The 19,602-nt window shown below is 43.0% G+C and overlaps 1 protein-coding gene across 2 annotated transcripts in view; it reads right to left on the bottom strand.

Annotated features, from left to right (window-relative positions):
- Positions 1-336: 336 nt before the first annotated feature.
- LOC123505679 overlaps positions 337-19,602 on the bottom strand; it is a 27,202-nt gene continuing 7,936 nt past the window's right edge. For both annotated transcript variants that reach the window (XM_045257317.1, XM_045257318.1), the window contains 5 exons: positions 19,010-19,211; positions 12,533-12,880; positions 11,071-11,235; positions 10,085-10,289; positions 337-2,913 (listed from right to left, as the gene is read on the bottom strand). In XM_045257317.1, coding sequence (XP_045113252.1) covers positions 1,604-2,913; positions 10,085-10,289; positions 11,071-11,235; positions 12,533-12,880; positions 19,010-19,211 — 2,230 coding nt within the window. In that variant the 3' untranslated portion in view covers positions 337-1,603. The remainder of the gene's footprint in view (positions 2,914-10,084; positions 10,290-11,070; positions 11,236-12,532; positions 12,881-19,009; positions 19,212-19,602) is intronic.

Genomic DNA, 19,602 nt, shown 5'->3' with positions numbered 1-19,602 from the left:
TCCATAAATGCATCCCTGCCACAGCCACTCTAATGCAACACATTGAAGATGCACACTCCATGCTCTAAATGCACATATGGCACAAAAGTTTTACCTCAGCTCTCCATTAAATGTCTATAGGAGTCACAGTGATTGACTGCTTTGCTTACTAAAATGAAATATTTGGATCACAGATTATGAAGAGAAACTATATATATATATATATATATATATATATATATATATATATATATATATATATATATATATATATATATATATATATATATATATAGAGAGAGAGAGAGAGAGAGAGAGAGAGAGAGAGAGAGAGAGAGAGAGAGAGAGAGAGAGAGAGAGAGAGAGAGAGAGAGAGAGAGAGAGAGAGAGAGAGAGAGAGAGAGAGAGAGAGAGAGAGAGAGACTGTGTTTCATGTCAGGTTCCATAGCAATGATAAAAATTGACACTAGTGTGTCATGTGTTGGGTAAGTACTGGTGGTTTGGTAATATTGGTGTGTCATGGATCTATATAACTATACAACTGACATCCCTCTGAAGAGGAGGATCACCACCACTCCTCTGTGACCTACATGTAAAATTACAAAATGGTTAGCAGAACCATTTGGATTGTACAGTATACATATTAAATTAATTTTTGCTGTTTTACTGGTAGTCCTAAATAAATACTCTGATCAAAGGCACACTACAGAATTGAAATTGTTATATATAAAAGAGAAAGATATGAGGTAGAATTCACAAATTTTCTGCAGTTATGCAGCTATTATGACAATGTCAAATATGAAATGGGAAGTCAATTACAAGTTACAATGGCTCCTTTGCAAGGATGATGTATTTACACATTTCATGAAAATGTTTCTGACAAAACACACTTTTGAATATCAAAAATATTGACGATACGTCAGGAAGAACACTTTCCTATCATTCACTGAGACTTGTGCAGTAACTGTATCTAGAACAAAAAGAATAAAATGGTGTGTTTACTGCCTCCAGTGAAAGAGGTTCAAGAACAAGGTTGTTCTTGAACCATTTTGGAAGTGAAAAGTACTGAAAAAATGCAATAATAGAAATTCCTGAGATTACTAACTCCACTGATTCCCAATGTGAAAATCAGGTGATTGACTCCACCTTATGATACACAGAAGCCCTACAGTGTGTACAGTGTGCAGCTTCTAATGAATTGATAGAAAAGAAAATATATGACTTTAATTAGTTATTATGTTCACTATGCAGTGCAGAAACTGTACTTCTGTGAGACCTACAATGAAGAATGGGATGAATATGCATGAAATACTGATTTTGTTCGTGTTTGAGAGTTAGTATAAATACCGTGCGCGCTCAACACACACCAGAAATTTCTCTTACCAGAGCAAAGGCAGCAGATGAGCCAAATATTACAAGTGTACCAACACCACAAGATTGAGGTTCAAAAATAATGCCCACACCTTTGATGACTGTCACTTCATTCCCCATTCAGAGGAGCAGCCAGATATCTCAAACCACTTTGGCAGAGGGACCTTAAATGCAACTTGAAATAAACCACATCAGTGCACCACTGACACAATGGTGTGCAGAGCAGTATGTGTGGCTGCTGCTGCCCTCCAGCTCACCACTGGCCCAGGTTGAGGGGCGTGTAGTGACCCACCGTGCCCTGCGTCTGGAAGGTGCCAAACATGTAGCCCATTGTCTCCCCAGTTGCGGTGGCCTCTCTGCCGTCATTGGTGGGGATGATGAAGTGAGGAATGCTCTCCTCCATGTTGTTGTGGGCAGGCTGTGGTGGTCCCTGAGTCATGTGCATCACTGCAGTGTGTGTTGGCTCTCGGTTTGGCTTCCTCCTGCGGACGATGGCATAGGGGACAGGGCTTCTGTCACCGTCCATGTTACCGCTGCTCTCGCCCGCCACCACCACTGCTGTGGTGGGCGAGTTGGCCTTGACATACACCTCCAGGTTGTCCATGTGACCGTGCTGCTTAATGTGGGACAGAACGAGGGGCTTGCGCATGAATCCCGCCCCACATATGGTGCACTCGTACGGCTTTTTGTCCGAGTGGGTGAACATGTGGGCCCTGCAGTTGTTTGAAGAATTGAACGCCTTCCCGCACACTTCACACTTAAAAGGTTTCTCACCGGTGTGAATCCTCAAGTGCTTTTTATAATGCTGCTGATACACAAAACCTGTCTCACAAAACTCACACTTGTAGGGCCGTTCTCCGGTGTGAATGCTCATGGTGTGGCCGTTCAATAACCGTTTCCACTTGAAGGCCTTGTCACACAACTCACACTTGTATCGCCTCTCCTGCAGGTGAGTCACTCTCTTGTGAGAAGAGAGGTTGCTTTTCTGCCTGAAGCACGTGCCACAGATGTCGCACTCGAAGGGCTTCTCCCCCGTGTGAGTCCGCTCATGGTCCTCTGCCTTGCTCTTGGTGGTGAACACTTTGTTGCACTGTCGACACTTAAACTGCTTTATGTGAGTGATGTCAAAGGCTGGGCAGCCTGCCCTTCGTTTAACACTCTTTTTCTTTCCTTTGTGCAATTTTTTATGTTTAATAAGACTCTCTGCAGTAAGGAAACTTTTTTCACAAATTTCACACTTGTGAGATTCATAGTTAATTCCATGAGTTTCGAGATGTGATGCCAAAAGTGTTCTTGATGGAAATTCCTTGTTACACAAAGAGCACACGCTGGATCCAGCCTCATCTTCTGTATCCTCAGCCAGCTCCAGCTCCACCGGCACTCCCTCCTCGTCCTCGGAGGACACGCTCTCCTCCTTGAGCTCCACCTCCGGTGCCAGCTCCACATCCACACCCTTCACCACCAGCTTGCCAGACTTCACTGCCAGCTTCCCAACTTTCCGTGGACGCACCGTCTTGGGTGGCCGGCCTCTTCTTGTGCCACCTTTGGATTTTATGCCCTTCCCTGTTGAATAAAACAATATGATAAATACTTTTATAAGTCTTTCTCAAATTAATATAATCATTAAAATATCATTTCAATAAATTTGATCTAAGTCAGGTGCCGAAAATATGCTCCATTTTAAAGGGACTCATTATTCATGAATCAATCTTATTTTTGGGGGTTTTCACTGATCAAAATATCATTAATCTATTTCATAATTAGGCTTTCATCTCTTGAAGCTGTAACACACACATTATTACCCAAGGCAATGCTTCATTCTCACCAAAAACACAGCCATGCAGCAAAATGAGATGGCTGCCTTAATAAGGTCATGGCTCTGTCCTCCTGCTGCTGTGCCTGCACCAGGCATGAGTGGTGCTGACTGGGCATCCACTGTTGCCACAGGAGTCAGTACAAATGTCCTGATGCTGACTCTGACTCTGTGTGTGTGTGTGTGTGTGTGTGTGTGTGTGTGTGTGTGTGTGTGTGTGTGTGTGTGTGTGTGTGTGTGTGTGATTTATTGTTTGATCTGCTGCAGTCTCTGACGAGACAGCCAGACGTTACCCTACGGAACGAGCTCAGAGCTCATTATTTCTGATCTTCGGATAGGCCTGAGACCAGGCACACACCACACACCGGGACAACAAGGTCACAACTCCTCGATTTACATCCCGTACCTACTCACTGCTAGGTGAACAGGGGCTACACGTGAAAGGAGACACACCCAAATATCTCCAAACCGGCCAGGGAATCGAACCCCGGTCCTCTGGCTGTGTGTGTGTGTGTATTTACCTATTTGTATTTACCTATTTGTGTATTACAGGGCCCGAGCTAAGCTCTCTGTGTCCTGTCTCCTTGTCCATTCCTGTCATATCTCTCTTTCATCTGACTGACACACACCGCGTCAACGACATGACTGCTCAGTTTATTCCACTTATCAATGCTACGATGCGGGAAACTGTATTTTCTCACGTCATTTAGACAGATGTCCTTTATTAGCTTTTTTCCATGTCCTCAGAGATGATTACTTGTGGTCACCTTTATCAACTCTCTATCCAGTATGTCAATCTTGTTCACCAAGTTCACCAATGTATACATAGTTTTTAAGGTTGTAGTAAAGGGTATAGTGATGCAGTGTATCCCTTACAAAGATATGAGGCAGAGAAACAGGAAGCCATTATGGTGGACTCATGAGATAGGTAGCCAGATCAGAGAGAAGAGGGTATATAGAGAGTTGCAGAAAAGTGGGGAAGATGTAGATTTGATTAGGTACAGACAGGTCAGGGATGATTTGAGTAAGGTTATAAAAAAAAGTAAAAGGCAGGCAGAGATAAAATTAGCTAGAGCTGGGAGTAAAGATCCCAAAAAATTATATAGTTATTACAAGGTCAGTGATAAAAGAAATAAGGATAGGATTGGACCACTCAGAAAAGATGGTGTAGTAGTGGATCAAAATGAAGACATAGTAGAATTATTGAATGAACAATTTTCTTCAGTATTTACTAGGGAAAGAATAGAAAATCCTGTTACAAACAGTGCGACGAGTAGTTTAAGAGCTTTAGAAAATATTGATATAAAACCGGGAATTATTAGGAAATTTATTCTTGAACTAGACGATAGGAAAGCTAGTGGTCCTGATGAGCTACATGCCAGAGTACTTAAGGAGGGTGTAGACAGTATTTCTGAAGCACTTAAGTTAATCTTTGAAAGATCACTTAGGTTTGCTGAGATACCTCAGGACTGGAAGTTAGCTAATGTTACTCCAATATTTAAAAAAGGTAGGAAGGATGATGCGAATAATTATAGACCGATCAGTTTAACTAGTATAGTATGTAAGATACTAGAGAAGATCATTAAGGGTAATATTTGGGAGCATTTAAATGAGAATAGATTAATTAGAGATACCCAACATGGCTTTAGATCAGGGAGGTCCTGTCTTACAAATTTGCTTAATATCTTAGAATATATTACCAAGGAGTTAGATGATGGATATAGCATAGATGTTATATATCTAGAGCAAAGCGTTTGATAAGGTACCGCATAGGAGGCTAGTGTACAAATTGAGACTACATTGGATAGGGGGTAGGTTAGTTGATTGGATTAGTGAATGGCTTTCTGATTGGAAACAGAGAGTAGTATTAAATGGGGCAATGTCTGAGTGGAAGGAAGTGGTTAGTGGGGTACCCCAAGGATCAGTGCTAGGACCTCTTCTTTTCTTGGTGTACATTAACGATTTAGATATAGGAATTAGTAGCAAAGTACCAAAGTTTGCAGATGATACTACGATAGCATGTGCAGTAAAGGGTGAAAAGGACAATTACAGAATACAACGAGACCTGGACAGGCTGATAGCATGGGCAGACAAGTGGCAGATGGAGTTTAATTCTAAAAAGTGTCAGGTTATGCATTTAGGTAAAGACAACACAAACTTTAGCTATGAGATGGAGGGATGTTGGCTAGAGGCAGTAGAGGAAGGAAAGGATTTAGGAGTAGTGATAGACAGGACTATGAAATTTTCAAAGCAATGTTTAGAAGCAAGAAATAGGGCAAATAGGATCCTGGGTTTTATAAATAGAAATGTTAGTTATAAAAGTAAGGAAGTGGTGCGTAGCTTATATAATTCCTATGTTAGGCCCCATTTAGAGTATTGCATACAGGCCTGGTCACCCCACTATAGGCAGGATATCAACATGTTAGAAGCAGTTCAGAGAAGAGCAACTAGGATGATACCAGCATTAAAGCGCCTGGAGTATAGAGATAGATTAAAGGAATTAAACATGTTTTCATTTGAGAGGAGATGTATAAGAGGGGGATATGATAGAGTTATTTAAAATGTTCTCAGATACAAACTGCATAGATGTGAGATCTTTCTTTACCTTAGAGGAGGGAAATAGGACTAGAAATCATGGCAGGAAGATTAGAAAGCAAGGCTGCAGGTTAGATATAAGAAAATATTTCTTTAGTCATAGGGTGGTAGACTTCTGGAATGCATTGCCAGAGATGGTTTTAAATAGCACTAGTTTGACAATGTTTAAAAACAGATTAGATAAGCACTTAAATTTATTAGATTTATAATTATGTATAGCACTGCATGATAGTTTTTATAAGAAATTTTCTATAGTTAAACAAGACATGATCCCCATGTATGGGGACCACAAATTGTAGAGGATTTCGCTACAGGACTTAGCCCTGTTAATGGGCCAAATATTTAGAATTAGTATATAATGTATTGTGTACTTGTAAGTGTATCTTTAAGTACTGATGACGAGGTCGCTGTGTGACTGATACAGGATAACCTAGATGGGCCCTGGTGGCCCTTTGTTATCCTATTATTTATGTTATGTTATGTTATGTTATCATGTCTCCTCTTGTTCTTCTCTCTTCTAATGTGGTCAGCCCCAGCTTCCTCAGTCTTTCCTCATAGTCTAACTCCCTGAGTCCTGGTACCATCCTTGTTGCCAGCCTTTGTACCCTTTCTACCTTCTTCACATTTTTCTTCATATGCGGTGACCAGACACATGCTGCATATTCTAGCTGGGGTCTTATTAAGGTACATAATATCTTCTTCATCATTCCTTCATCTAGGTAGTGGAATGCAAGGCCAATATTTTGAAGCATATTGTATGTTTTCCAAAAAAATCTTGTTAATGTGTTTTTCCGGTGACAAAGTGTTTTGCACGGTTACTCCTAAGTCTTTCTCCTCATTGGTCTCTTTAATTTTCTCATCACCCAACCTGTAATCCTTGTTTGGTCTGTATCTACTTCTTCCCATTTTCATATCATGGGTCTTGTCTATATTAAATTCCATCTGCCACTCTTTACTCCACTCATATATTTTATCAAGATCTTCCTGTAACTTGTTACAATCTTCCACATTCTTTACTCTCCTCATAATTCTAGTACCCAGCACTGACCCTTGTGGAACTCCACTGGTTACTTTCTTCCACTCGGACTTCCTTCCTCTCACCACTGTTCTTATTTCTCTTCCCATTAAGTAATTTTCCATCCATTTTGCTAGTTTATCATTTACTCCTCCAGTCATCTTTAGTTTCCACATCAGTCTATTGTGTGGTACTTTATCAAAGGCCTTTCTCAAGTCCAGGTAGATAGCATCCACCTATCCCTCTCTATGTTGTAGTATGTCAGTCACTCTTGAATAAAAACATAATAAATTGGATACACACGATCTTCCTTTTCTGAAACCAAACTGCCTTTCACTCAGAATGTTTTCACTTTCTAGATACTCACTCCACTTAGCTTTAATTACTTCTTCACATACCTTGCACAATATACTAGTCAACGATACTGGTCTATAATTTAGCGGTTCCATTCTACTACCATTCTTATATATAGGCACAATGTCAGCTCTTTTCCACTCTTTCGGGACTAATCCTGTTCGTATGGAGGTTTCCACAATATCAAATACGGGTTCAACAATTGATCCTTACATTCATTTAGCAACCTCCCAGATATGCCATCAGGCCCCATTGATTTATTAATATCCAGATTGCTTATAATTTTCCTTACATCTTCCTTAGTAACCATGATGTCCTGCATTTGCTTTATTTCTGTAGGCCTTCCTCCCATAAAATGCTCCTCCTTTGTAAACACTTTGCAAAAGTTGTCGTTCAAAATTTCAGCTATATCTCCAGCATCTTCATATACTTCTTCCCGTTTTTACCTTTTCTATTGCCTCCCTTTTATTTAGTTTTCCATTTATGAATTTGTAAAACATTTTGGGTCACTATCACAGTTTTCCACCACCCTCTGTTCATATTCCTTCTGTGCTGTTCTCCTTACTTCAACATATCTATTCCTTGCTGTTTTGTAGCCTTCCCTTGATAATACATCACTGTTTTTCTTAAGTTTCTTCCATGCCTTTTTCTTTGTTCTTTTTGCTTCTTCACAATTTCTATTAAACCACTGTTTATTATTTAAAGTCCTCTTTCTGTAATATGGCACAAACTTTTTCACAGCAGAGTTATACAAATCCATAAATTTATCGTACTTCAATTGCATATCTCTTTCCTGGTATACCACGGACCAGTCAATTTCATTAAAGAACTCCCTTATATGGTTATAATTTGCCCTAGTATAATTTAATTTTTCCTCCATGTTCCACAATCTTATTCGTGCTTAATTCTGTATCCAGCTCAAAGCTTAGGACATCATGATCGCTTTTCCCCAAGGGACTTTCATGTTCAATTTCCTCTTTTAGAGAGATTCCCCTGGTAAATACCAAATCCAACCTTGCTGCAACATCTTGTCCCTGCACCTTGTTGGTGATCTCACCCACTGTGTCATCAAGTTATTTGTTGCTACCTTTAACAATTCTTCTGCCCACTCACCATCATTCACCACTTCGTAGTCTTCCCACACTATTTCTTTGCAATTAAAGTGTGTGTGTGTGTGTGTGTGTGTGTGTGTGTGTGTGTGTGTGTGTGTGTGTGTGTGTGTGTGTGTGTGTGTGTGTGTGTTTCACTGTTTGATCTTGCTGCAGTCTCTGATGAGACAGCCAGACGTTACCCTACGGAGCGAGCTCAGAGCTCATTATTTCCAATCTTCGGATAGGCCTGAGACCAGGCACACACCACACACCAGGACAACAAGGTCACAACTCCTTGATTTACATCCCGTTCCTACTCACTGCTAGATGAACAGGGGCTACATGTGAAAGGAGACACACCCAAATATCCTCCACCCGGCCGGGGAATCGAACCCCAGTCTTCTGACTTGTGAAGCCAGCGCTCTAACCACTGAGTGTGCGGGTGTGTGTGTGTGTGTGTATTTACCTAGTTGTAGTTTTACAGGGCCTGGGCTTTATGCTCGTGTGGCCCCGTCTCCATATCTACTCTTATCCAACTTTTCTTTAAAACTATGCACACTCGTTGCCGACACCACTTCTTCACTCAAACTGTTCCATGTCTCAACACATCTTTGTGGGAAACTATATTTTTTAACATCTCTCAGACATCTTCCCTTTTTCAGCTTTTTACTATGCGATCTTGTGGTTCGAATGTCATATTCTTCTTTCAGGATCAGTTTCTCATTATCCACTTGGTCCATTCCGTTGATCAATTTATAAACTTGCATCAGAGCCTCTCTCTCCCTTCTCTGTTCTAGGGTTGGTAGATCTATAGCCTTTAGTCTCTCTTCATATGTCATCCCTTCAAATTCTGGAACCATTCTTGTAGCCATTTTTTGTAGTCTCTCCAACTTCCTTATGTGTTTCTTTTTATGAGGGGTCCACACTACTCCTGCATATTCCAATCTGGGTCTTATTATAGTACTTATCAATTTCTTCATCCTTTCTTTGTCCATGTAGTGAAATGCTTATCCAATATTTCTTAGCAAATTATATGTCTCTCTGAAAATTCTATCAATATGGCTTACCAGTTGATTGTTTTCTTCCACCGTCACTCCTAAGTCCTTTTCCTTTTTTACTTTCTCCATTTCTACTCCATCTGTGTGTGTGTGTGTTTCACTGTTTGATCTGCTGCAGTCTCTGACGAGACAGCCACACGTTACCCTACGGAACGAGCTCAGAGCTCATTATTTCCGATCTTCGGATAGGCCTGAGACCAGGCACACACCACACACCGGGACAACAAGGTCACAACTCCTCAATTTACATCCCTTACCTACTCACTGCTAGGTGAACAGGGGCTAAACGTGAAAGGAGACACACCCAAATATCTCCACCTGGCCGGGGAATCGAACCCTGGTCCTCTGGCTTGTGAAGCCAGCGCTCTAACCACTGAGCTACCGGGCGTGTGTGTGTGTGTGTAAGTGTGTGTGTGTGTGTGTGTGTGTGTGTGTGTGTGTGTGTGTGTGTGTGTGTGTGTGTGTGTGTGTGTGTGTCCAGTGGGCATCACCTAGAAGGCAACTGCCCCTGGAACAGTTCTCAGGCCTAGGATTTTCAAAGCATGGAGAGATGAGGCCAAGCCTCACAAAACTCTTCACTGTCAAGCCACTCTAACTTGAGTCATAGTTACCTCTCTGTCATTCTTTATAAAAGCAATGCTTGTCTGCACTCGTATGCAAACAAAGTCCACTTTCAGGAAGTTACTGTATATGAAAAGTCTATTTTGCCAAAGACTGCAGAGAACACTTTACTTTCTGAAGCTGTCTGGCTCACATGGCTGACTTCTGGCGTGGTGTGCCAGGCAGCATCAGAGGACTGAACACCTACCTGTGGCCAGGGTCTTTGGAGCCAACTTTTTAGCCTTTGTTGGTGAACTGATCTGCTGCTGTTGGTGCTGTCCTTGCTGCCCTTGTTGCTGCTGTTGCTGCTGCTGCTGTTGCTGCTGCTGCTTGGGGGTCTCCTCCAGCACTGCCTTGCCCACCAGACCTTTCTTCACCAGCGCCAGGGTCATGGTGTACTTGCTGGACACAAGCTGCAAACACATACAACATCGGCATGTGTCCTCTACATGACACAAAACTGTCTACAAAACATGGAGGGAGCACACAAAGCTTCCACTGTGCTTGTACATTCAGAAGAGAGTGGTATATAATTGTTAACTTCCAGCAAATAATCTAAAATTGATGGTTATGCTTTTTACATTATTTTTCCTTGATTTACTAATTCCTACTACATCTATCTTAAAGCAATCTCATTTCACTCCTAAACCTCAACCTAGAGGGAAAACACAGCATCCAGCACCTAATCTGGTATGCTATGATTGACTTGTCATGGAGTAACCTGACCTAGCCATGTACAACCTGAATGCAAGGTACATGTATATATAGCATCCTAAATGACTATATAAGACTTCCTATTGGCTTCAATTTTGTGGAGAGTGAATTGAGATGTGGTCACATATTACTTCTAAGCTTTATATAAGCAGTGTTTTCAAACTTTCTTATATCAGAATCCAATTTGATTTTCTATGTGCTATCTTTACATCTCTATGCATTTATTCTATTGTATTCTGGATTGCTGGCAGACAAAAAACTTCTCCATTTTGAACCTGTTTTTATGCAATGTGGTTCAAAATGCTGCAGACAATACACTGCTATTTCTATTCCTTTAAGTGCAAGTCTGTAGGAATCAGATATAGGTACTGTAGCAAAGATGTCTGCAGCTGACATTGGTTTGCAACAGTGGTAGTGATTGTCACGCCAGCAGTGGGAAGGATGATGGTGAAGGTGACAGCAGTGGTGTCCTTCACTAACCTGCTTCATGCCGACGAGCTGCACCTCCAGGGCGTCAATGTCATCCAGCAGCTTGAAGCACTTCTTGCACACGATGCTGGAGTGCACGGCGGTGGTGCTCAGCTCAGCATTGATGATGGAGCCCAGCACGTTGTGGATCTGCAGCTTCCCGCTGGTGGTGGTGACCTACGGCAAGGACGCTGTTACAGGGACCACTGCCACCCACCACGCACCAGGACCAGGCCATCCTGACTATCATGCTGCAACCCTCTCCTGGCCAGTGCCTGCATTCCTCACTCATCTCTATCTACTATATTACTGTTAACTGTATTACTCATATTTTCTAACCACACTTAATATAGAAGTCCCCGATTTACGATAGAAATACGTTCCTTAAAACCTTATCGTAAAGCGAAATTAGTGTAAACCGAACCCGTTTTTACATGCATTAGATAGGAATATGTTCCAATTCAGTACGGAAGTCAATAGAAAAAAGTAAACAAATTGGACAAGCCATGTATTACCGTGGGGAAAAAAAAAAAAAAATAAAAATTGAACAACAAGAATACTGTGTTTTACTTAGCTTTCTTAATGTTAATCTTCTGTATAGGTCCTCTCCAAAGCTAAAGGACTATTTGTGCCCTTCCTTTGTCTCTCCTGAGGCTACAGGACAGCAGGGACCTCGCCTGCCTTAATCGGAAGGAGGGTTCATGGGAGAATGATCAGCTGATGTGGCAGATGAAGTGGGTGACACACAAGCCAAGTGTGAAGCAGGTGAATCATATCCTTCAAACTGGTCACTTGAAGTTGATAACCCAACTTTAATTGACGAAGTTGAAGATCCACTGGGTGAAGTGGATGGTCTAGCTACAGATTTGAAAAAAGCTGAGATTTCACCTTTTTATGTTTCTCGTCATATAATTCTCTGTAGATTTTCATTGTCTGTTCCATCTGATTAACCACACTGCTACTTCTTTTGGGGTTAGAGTCATGTTCTTGCAACAATTCCATTGCAGAGTCAATAAAACTGAAAGCTCTTTGCAGAGTCTTGATGTCTTCACCACGATCTAAATTACGTTTCTGTGACATTTTGGACAGGGATTGGTATTAAATGCGGAGAATAATGTAAGTATATCACTGAGCACGAGGTTTCATTATGTTTGTAGTGGTGGTGCAAAAGTAACTAGTTTGTAGTTGGCCGCAGCCACAATCACAGCAACAAGTTTGAGGGGAATTCTAAATATCGTAACTGCGAAATTTTTATCGTAAATAAAAAAATGGTAGTAATTGTCAACCATCGTATCATAAATCAAACTATCGTAAAACGAGGACTTAACTGTACCTCACATTCCATGAACATGGTGTCTATGTGAAAGTGGATATGCCTCTGGACAAAAATATATCTTTTTAGGTAGAGCTGAGATCATGACAGATATAGTACAACATATACTGCCAGTCAAGTAAGTCAACAGTGAGAGGATACCTTCTCTGAGAACACCTCCATGCCACCCTTGGCAAACATCCCGAGGTGCACATTGCAGACCAGGCAGTGCGGCGTGCTGGACCCGCCCGTCCTGTTGTTCATCTTCGGCACCAACTGGGACATCTGAAGAGGAGGTAGCTGGAGCTGCTGCTGCTGCATCTGTTGCTGTGGCTGAGGCTGCTGCTGAGGGGGTGGAGGCTGTGGGTGTTGCTGTTGCTGCTGCTGCTGCTGTTGATGCTGCGCAGACAACTGATGCTGCTGTTGCAGTTGTTGTTGCTGAATCTGCATCTGCTGCAAGCCAAAAGGCTGCCATTTGTGAACAATTTGTTGCCGGTTGTTCCACTCCATCTGGAAAGTCAATCACAAACATAACAATTCAATATTTTCTAACTCAATGTAAATATTGAGTTGTTGAGGGAATACATAGTGTTTCCCAAGTGTACACATATATTGTGACTGCTTTATTAATGGAATGAAGCATACAACTTACTATTTCCTGCAAATAGCAACACACGAGGTAGTGCCCATCAGAGGAAACAGAACGAATACGAATCACTGACATCAGTTACCTGTTTGTATTACCTCACCAGGGGACGGCTGCATTGGTGGTGCTAAAAGCCACGTGTCATTTTGTACACTATGTAACAGTCAAAACCTTTAACTTTCACTAGAGTACTTTGCTCCCTTCATGGATCCTCCTAAAGTCACACTAGCTGCTGTTCACCATTGTGACCACACTAATACTATTTGTGCCTGCTTTATTAATGGAATGAAGCATACAACTTACTATTTCCTGCAAATAGGAAGTAAATAGGGAGTAAAACAGTGAAAACATCTTGAAATTAACATCTACACTGGTGTTATAATCTTTTATTCAGAAAGGAATCCACCATAAGACACTAAAAAAATAAAAAATATATTCAAATCCAAAACTTTTTTATGTTAGTGGAACACTGGCCAAGGCAAACAAAAATTGAAGAAAGAAAGAAAGAAAAAAGGAAAAAAGAACAAAGAAAAAAAAAAAACCACTTATATGCCAGTCTCCAAAGCAATGCCAGATAAAATGATCAAATAATAAAGAAAAAGTCTTGGAACTTTCCTCTTGAAAGAGTTCAAGTAATAGGAGGGAGGAAATAATGAAGCAGGAAGGGGACTGCATCGTTCACCAGAGAAAAGGATTAATTACTAACTAGTTAACTGTTACATTAGAGAGGTGAACAGAAAAGGATGGGAGAAGATAGAAATGTTTTGATGGGGAAAAGATGAGGTTTAGAAGAAGAAACTTGGCATTCCATGGAATGAAAATCAGATCAAAGGCCACAAATGTTACTGAAGTTAATGAAGAAAAATTGAAGGTTGGTATTAAGATACTTATGGTCAATACCAGAAGAGCAGTCTGACCTAGGGACATTCATGGTTTCCTCATCAGATGGCAACTCTAAGGCTGGTGTAGGATATGCCGTGTTCAATTTAGAATTTCGAGTGAGGGGTGTGTGTGCAATTCGGCGCATGTAGCAGTCAATTTGCAGTTTTAGCCAACCATTTAATCTGTGATGGGGACTTATGTTTATTGGTGAGAAATGTGAAATCAATCAATCAATCACAAGGGGCATACGCCTTGCCTATTGTATGGCGCCACTCCAGGTGATCATGCCTCATGAGTCTCCATGCAGGTTCCCTTCCTGTGTTAAGTAACTCCCAGCAAGAGGCATTGACTTGCAGCAGTCATGAGTTCTTGGATGTCCCCTTGGCCTCCTCCATGCTAGGTTATCCCTTTCGAAGACAACCCGATATGCAGGATTGGCTTTCGGGTAGCGTGCCACATGTCCATATAGTCGCAGTTGGTATTGATGGCCTATGCTGGTAATTGGCCTCGAATTAGTTTAACGGAGCAATTGCTGACTTGACACAAAGTCATACCAGCAGTACCCCATAATCCTGTGAAGGCATCTAGTACCAAAGACATCAATTCGCCTCTTCAGATCGGTGTTCAGTGTCCATGTCTCACAACCATAGAGTAAGACAGGGATCACCAGCAACTCTAAGATCCGAATCTTTGTCTGTCTGTAAAGGTACCAACAACGCCAAATACTCGTGTTGAGTGAGTCCGTGGGCCAGGCCGATCTATCGTACAACTTCCTGGCTCGACCCACCATTGTTACGCACTACACTACCAAGGTATGTGAAATTTTCTGAGATCTCAATGTCCTTGCCATACGCATGGACGGACTGTACTGTTTCATTCAGTAAGCATCCAAACACCTGAACTTTGGTCTTGGGCCAAGAAACCTGGAGTCTCAAAGGCTTCGCCTCATTGTGCAGTGCCTCTAGAGCCATTACCAGAACCTCCAGTGACTCAGCAAAGATTACTGCCCCATCGGCAAAAACAAAGATTTGTAATCTCAGTATTGCCGACAGATGCTCTACAATGACTTTGGTCTACAACTCTGCCTAGTACCCAGTCTATGTAAATGTTGAAAAATGATGGAGCAAGCATGCATCCCTGCCTCACACCCATATTCACAGGAAAGAAGCTGGACACGCCCCCTCCACACTTCACAGCACTCACAGTCCCGGAGTAGAGGCCAGTTAATAGACCAATAATCCTTGGAAGGGATCCCAGAGATGCAGAAGATCCCAGAGTGTCTCTTGATGCACTGAATCAAATGCCTTCTTGAGATTGACATAGGCTGCAAGCATCCTTTGTTGAAACTCATGTCGGCGCTCCACCACTATGCGAAGAGCTAGGATCCGGTCAGTTGTTGATTTACCTGGCGTGAACCCAGACTGTTCAGGTCTCTGGTGTTTCAGCAGGTGACTGCGGATACGCATCAACAGCAAATGGGCAAGCACCTTATCCCCTTCCAGATAGGGATGACCAACCCCCTTTTTCCAGTCAGGGGGAATGGTACCTGAATGCCATACGTATAGCAGTCAAGATAGCATGCAACCCACGGATCATGGCCTCACCCCCCTGCTTTGAAATGATTGATAGCATATTTAATTTCCAGTGCAAAATGTAGTTTTCAACTCCAACTTATGCCTATCTCTCATGCCCAACATCCGTGAGGGACCTGTGGGATATCAAGGTTTTTGAGGGCGGCAGCATTAAATCAAGTAATGAACACTGCAAAAGAGGTTGGAAATCAACAAAATAACAGCTAAAAACTTAAAATACTTTGATGGTGGAGGCAGCAGCAATAATTGGTGCTTTGTTTATACTGAGCAGTGTTGCCAAGGCTACAATTCCGGCTGCATCCACTGCAACACATCCGCCAAGAGATACTAAGCAAACACAACCTTATAATCTTCTAGCTGTGGACACCTCCCCCCCAAGGGTTATTAACCAAACCCAACATAATAACCAGAGTTGGGCAAGTACTCTCAAAATTAAGATCTGCTCATACTCCTCCATTCTTTTTGGCCAAACCCTTCCACCAGCCCTCAACCGCTCATTTTTGGGGCATCTAGAGCAAATCGTTGGCAAATATTTTGCAAAAGATGACATTCTTTTGATTTAAAAAAATGCAAATAAAGGCATTTTTCTCTAAGATTTTTTAATTGGCAAAAATGGTCTATTTTAGAATTTCCCCACCCAAAAAACTCATTTTCCCTCATAGTCCCCAAGCTTGCTATTCTTGGGGAGGGGCTTGGTGATGATAGAGAGGAAGGACTTGTTCAAGATATTTACTTAACTAAATAAAGGGGAGCAATGGAGGTGCCGTGAGAGGCATCCGAGGCTTGGTAAGGGCATCAGTGTTTGGTGGTCAGTCACAACACACACAAAGTTTGACAGGTGCTCAGTATGCTACCTGTCATGAGCAGGACTCAATTAACAATAACACACGCCAGACTGAAACTGGAGTCATTCTGATAGACTGAACTGATCCACCAACAAGAACAAAATTTAAGTAAAGGTTTGAAATAAGTGCGATGTGTTTGCACTTGGCCTCCTCTCAGCTGTCCCTCACGCCCTCAGCATTCAGCCTGACTCACGCCTGCCGCCACCCACGGGCCTCGTCCACCCAGCACAAGGCAGCCCCGTGGTGGCAGCTGGTGTGGCAGCGAGCAGTGGTGCCAAGAGTGAGGCGGCCAGGCGGGACGCGGTGCTGTAGGCGGCGGTGGGCGTGTGGTGGGCGCCTCTCCCTGCCAGACATGTCACAGATACACCCACAGGGAATATTCAATCATTTTTCTATCATGTCATACCTCTTGCATGTGTATGAAGGAGTAGGGAAGCGGTGAGGAGAGCGGCACCCCAGGGCGGCTCAGTGACGCCAACACACAATAACAACAACAACAACAACACTAACAACAAGACAGCGGCGAGCGGCGCGGCGCGGCTCGGCCCTCAGCTTGTTTTGTTCCAACACTGCCGCAGCAGGTCCCGCTGCTGCTGCTGCTGCTGCTGTGTTCTTGTAAACGATGACGTCCACCATTACTTAATGAAGATGTTTGTTGCCTTCATTTCAGTGAGTGAATTTTAGACTTCCTTTATACTGTGGTCAACGCTCCTCAGATACAAAGCCGCTGCCCTGGCCTGCCATCTCTCACCACACCACTCGCCACTCGCTACCTCGCTGCCCATCGCAAGTCTTTTAATTTCGGCTTTCTCAGTTCAAGAAACAAAGAAAGAGAAAAAAAACAAGAAATGGAGCAAGTCTTCAATGTTTGGTATCTATTTTTATGTACTGGATGCTGCCTACCTATGCTACATACTGTTACATACTTAAATGACCCGCATGGCGATACTGAAAACATTATACACTTAATTTTGATCAATGTATTTTGAAGTCAATATCGACAATATGGCCTGGCATTGCTTAAGACTCATGATTCCACTATATATATATATATATATATATATATATATATATATATATATATATATATATATATATATATATATATATACACGAGTATATATCACTTCACGCCACGCATCTACACTATCGCAATATTATGATTGATTTGAAACAGTGAGTCTTTAAAGTTAACCTACTCCCCATGTGGCGATAAGACAATAATGATATATTCCTGATCTAACTTCAATCCACAAGAATTCACTCCAGTGAGCCATGTGCACCACACGGCAGTACGTGGTATTCATTGCACGGCTCACGATACTCAATTTGCGGCTCTCGAAAATTAGATAAATAAATGAATAAAAAAAAAAGTACACTTCCGCTCATCACAGCATTAAATAAGTTTGGTTTTTATTTTGCTATTAATAACAAGATAGGCTAATATTACCATGTCTATTTTTTCTTATTTACTAATTGCACTAGCAGCCCAGTACTACTTAATTTAGTTGAGTTACGCTAGCTTGCAGTAGTTACGACTCTCTCAATGAATGTGTTTAACCGAACTGACTCCCTTGCAAAAATTAGTGAATAACACTGCTCTACGGTATAATGCGTGCACTCTTCATGATACAATGAAAGGACCCGAGGTTTGTGAGTCAGTCTGCTCCTTAGTGTGGCTGGTGAAGGAAGGCCCTCCGTGACCGTGGCCCTGCTGAGGTCCACGCCAGGCGACGCCCTCCCATACCGCCCACCATTCTCCCACACTCCTGCAGCGCCCACATAACAAGGCCGTAGGCTTTGAGAAGGGGAATCTCGAGCAGCTGGAGGAAAGAGAGGATGGAGGCGCCGAGAAGGAGTCCCATGAAGCCTCCGATGTGGCTGACGAGGGCCGGCACTGGGTAGGCGTAGGACTCCTCAACGCGCTCGCTCTGCGTGCCTTCCATGAACACCTGGGAACAGCACGAGTTGGGGGGAAGGGCACCACGTCACTCACCCACTCAGATACACACACACACACACACACACACACACACTCTCTCTCTCTTTCTCAATATTGAATCATAAGTGCCACAGGGTTGTTAAAGATGTGTACCTAATTTAGAAAATAAACGTTACACACACACACACACACACACACACACACACACACCGCGTAGTGTAGTGGTTAGCTCGCTCGACTCACACTCGAGAGGGTCCGGGTTGAGTCCCGGAGGCGGCGAGGCAAATGGGCAAGCCTCTTAATGTGTTCACCTAGCAGTAAATAGGTACGGGATGTAACTCGAGGGGCTGTGGCCTCGCTTTCCTGGTGTGTGGAGTGTGTTGTGGTCTCAGTCCTACCCGAAGATCGGTCTATGGGCTCTGAGCTCGCTCCGTAATGGGGAAGACTGGCTGGGTGACCAGCAGACGACCGAGGTGAATTACACACACACACACACACACACACACACACACACACTCGGCCCGGTAGCTCAGTGGTTAGAGCGTTAGCTTCACAAGCCAGAGGACCGGGGTTCGATTCCCCGGCCGGGTGGAGATATTTGGCCTATCCCAAGATCGGAAATAATGAGCTCTGAGCTCGTTCCGTAGGGTAACGTCTGGCTGTCTCGTCAGAGACTGCAGCAGATCAAACAGTGAATTACACAGAGAGAGAGAGAGAGAGAGAGAGAGAGACCTTGACGACGGAGTTTCTCTGAGTGTTCCAGGTGGTGTCGGTGTTGGCGCGGTAGATGGTGAGGGTGCAGGCGGGCGGACAGTCACAGGCGGCGGTGTAGTTGAAGCGGCCGTAGTCATGCAGATGGTAGATGGCCTCGAACACGCGCCGCACTTCCTCCTCCGTCCGGCAGGCTCGCCCCTCGCCTAGCATGTACGGCAGCCTGGTAGAGGAGGGGAAGGAAGACGCATGTACAGGGTTAGGAAGATACCGTATATGCATGCAGTGCGTGCGTGTAATTCACTGTTTGATTTGCTGCAGTCTCTGACGAGACAGCCACACGTTACCCTACGGAACGAGCTCAGAGCTCATTGTTTCCGATCTTCGGATAGGCCTGAGACCAGGCACACACCACACACCGGGACAACAAGGTCACAACTCCTCGTGTGTGTGTGTGTGTGTGTGTGTGTGGCCTGTATTCTGAAATGCTTTAGTCTCTCACCAACACTACTTTCCAAAGGTTCTGATTGAAGATACTCGTGTTTTTAAGGATATCTTTATGGTTCTGGTGATGGATTAGCAAGATTTCTAGTTTATTAAAAAGTGAAACTGTC

The sequence above is a fragment of the Portunus trituberculatus genome, chromosome 18 (genome assembly GCF_017591435.1).
Source record: "Portunus trituberculatus isolate SZX2019 chromosome 18, ASM1759143v1, whole genome shotgun sequence".
NCBI lineage: Eukaryota > Metazoa > Arthropoda > Malacostraca > Decapoda > Portunidae > Portunus > Portunus trituberculatus.
Note: the sequence above shows the minus strand (reverse complement) of the source record. Positions and strands in the feature narration are given on the sequence as shown.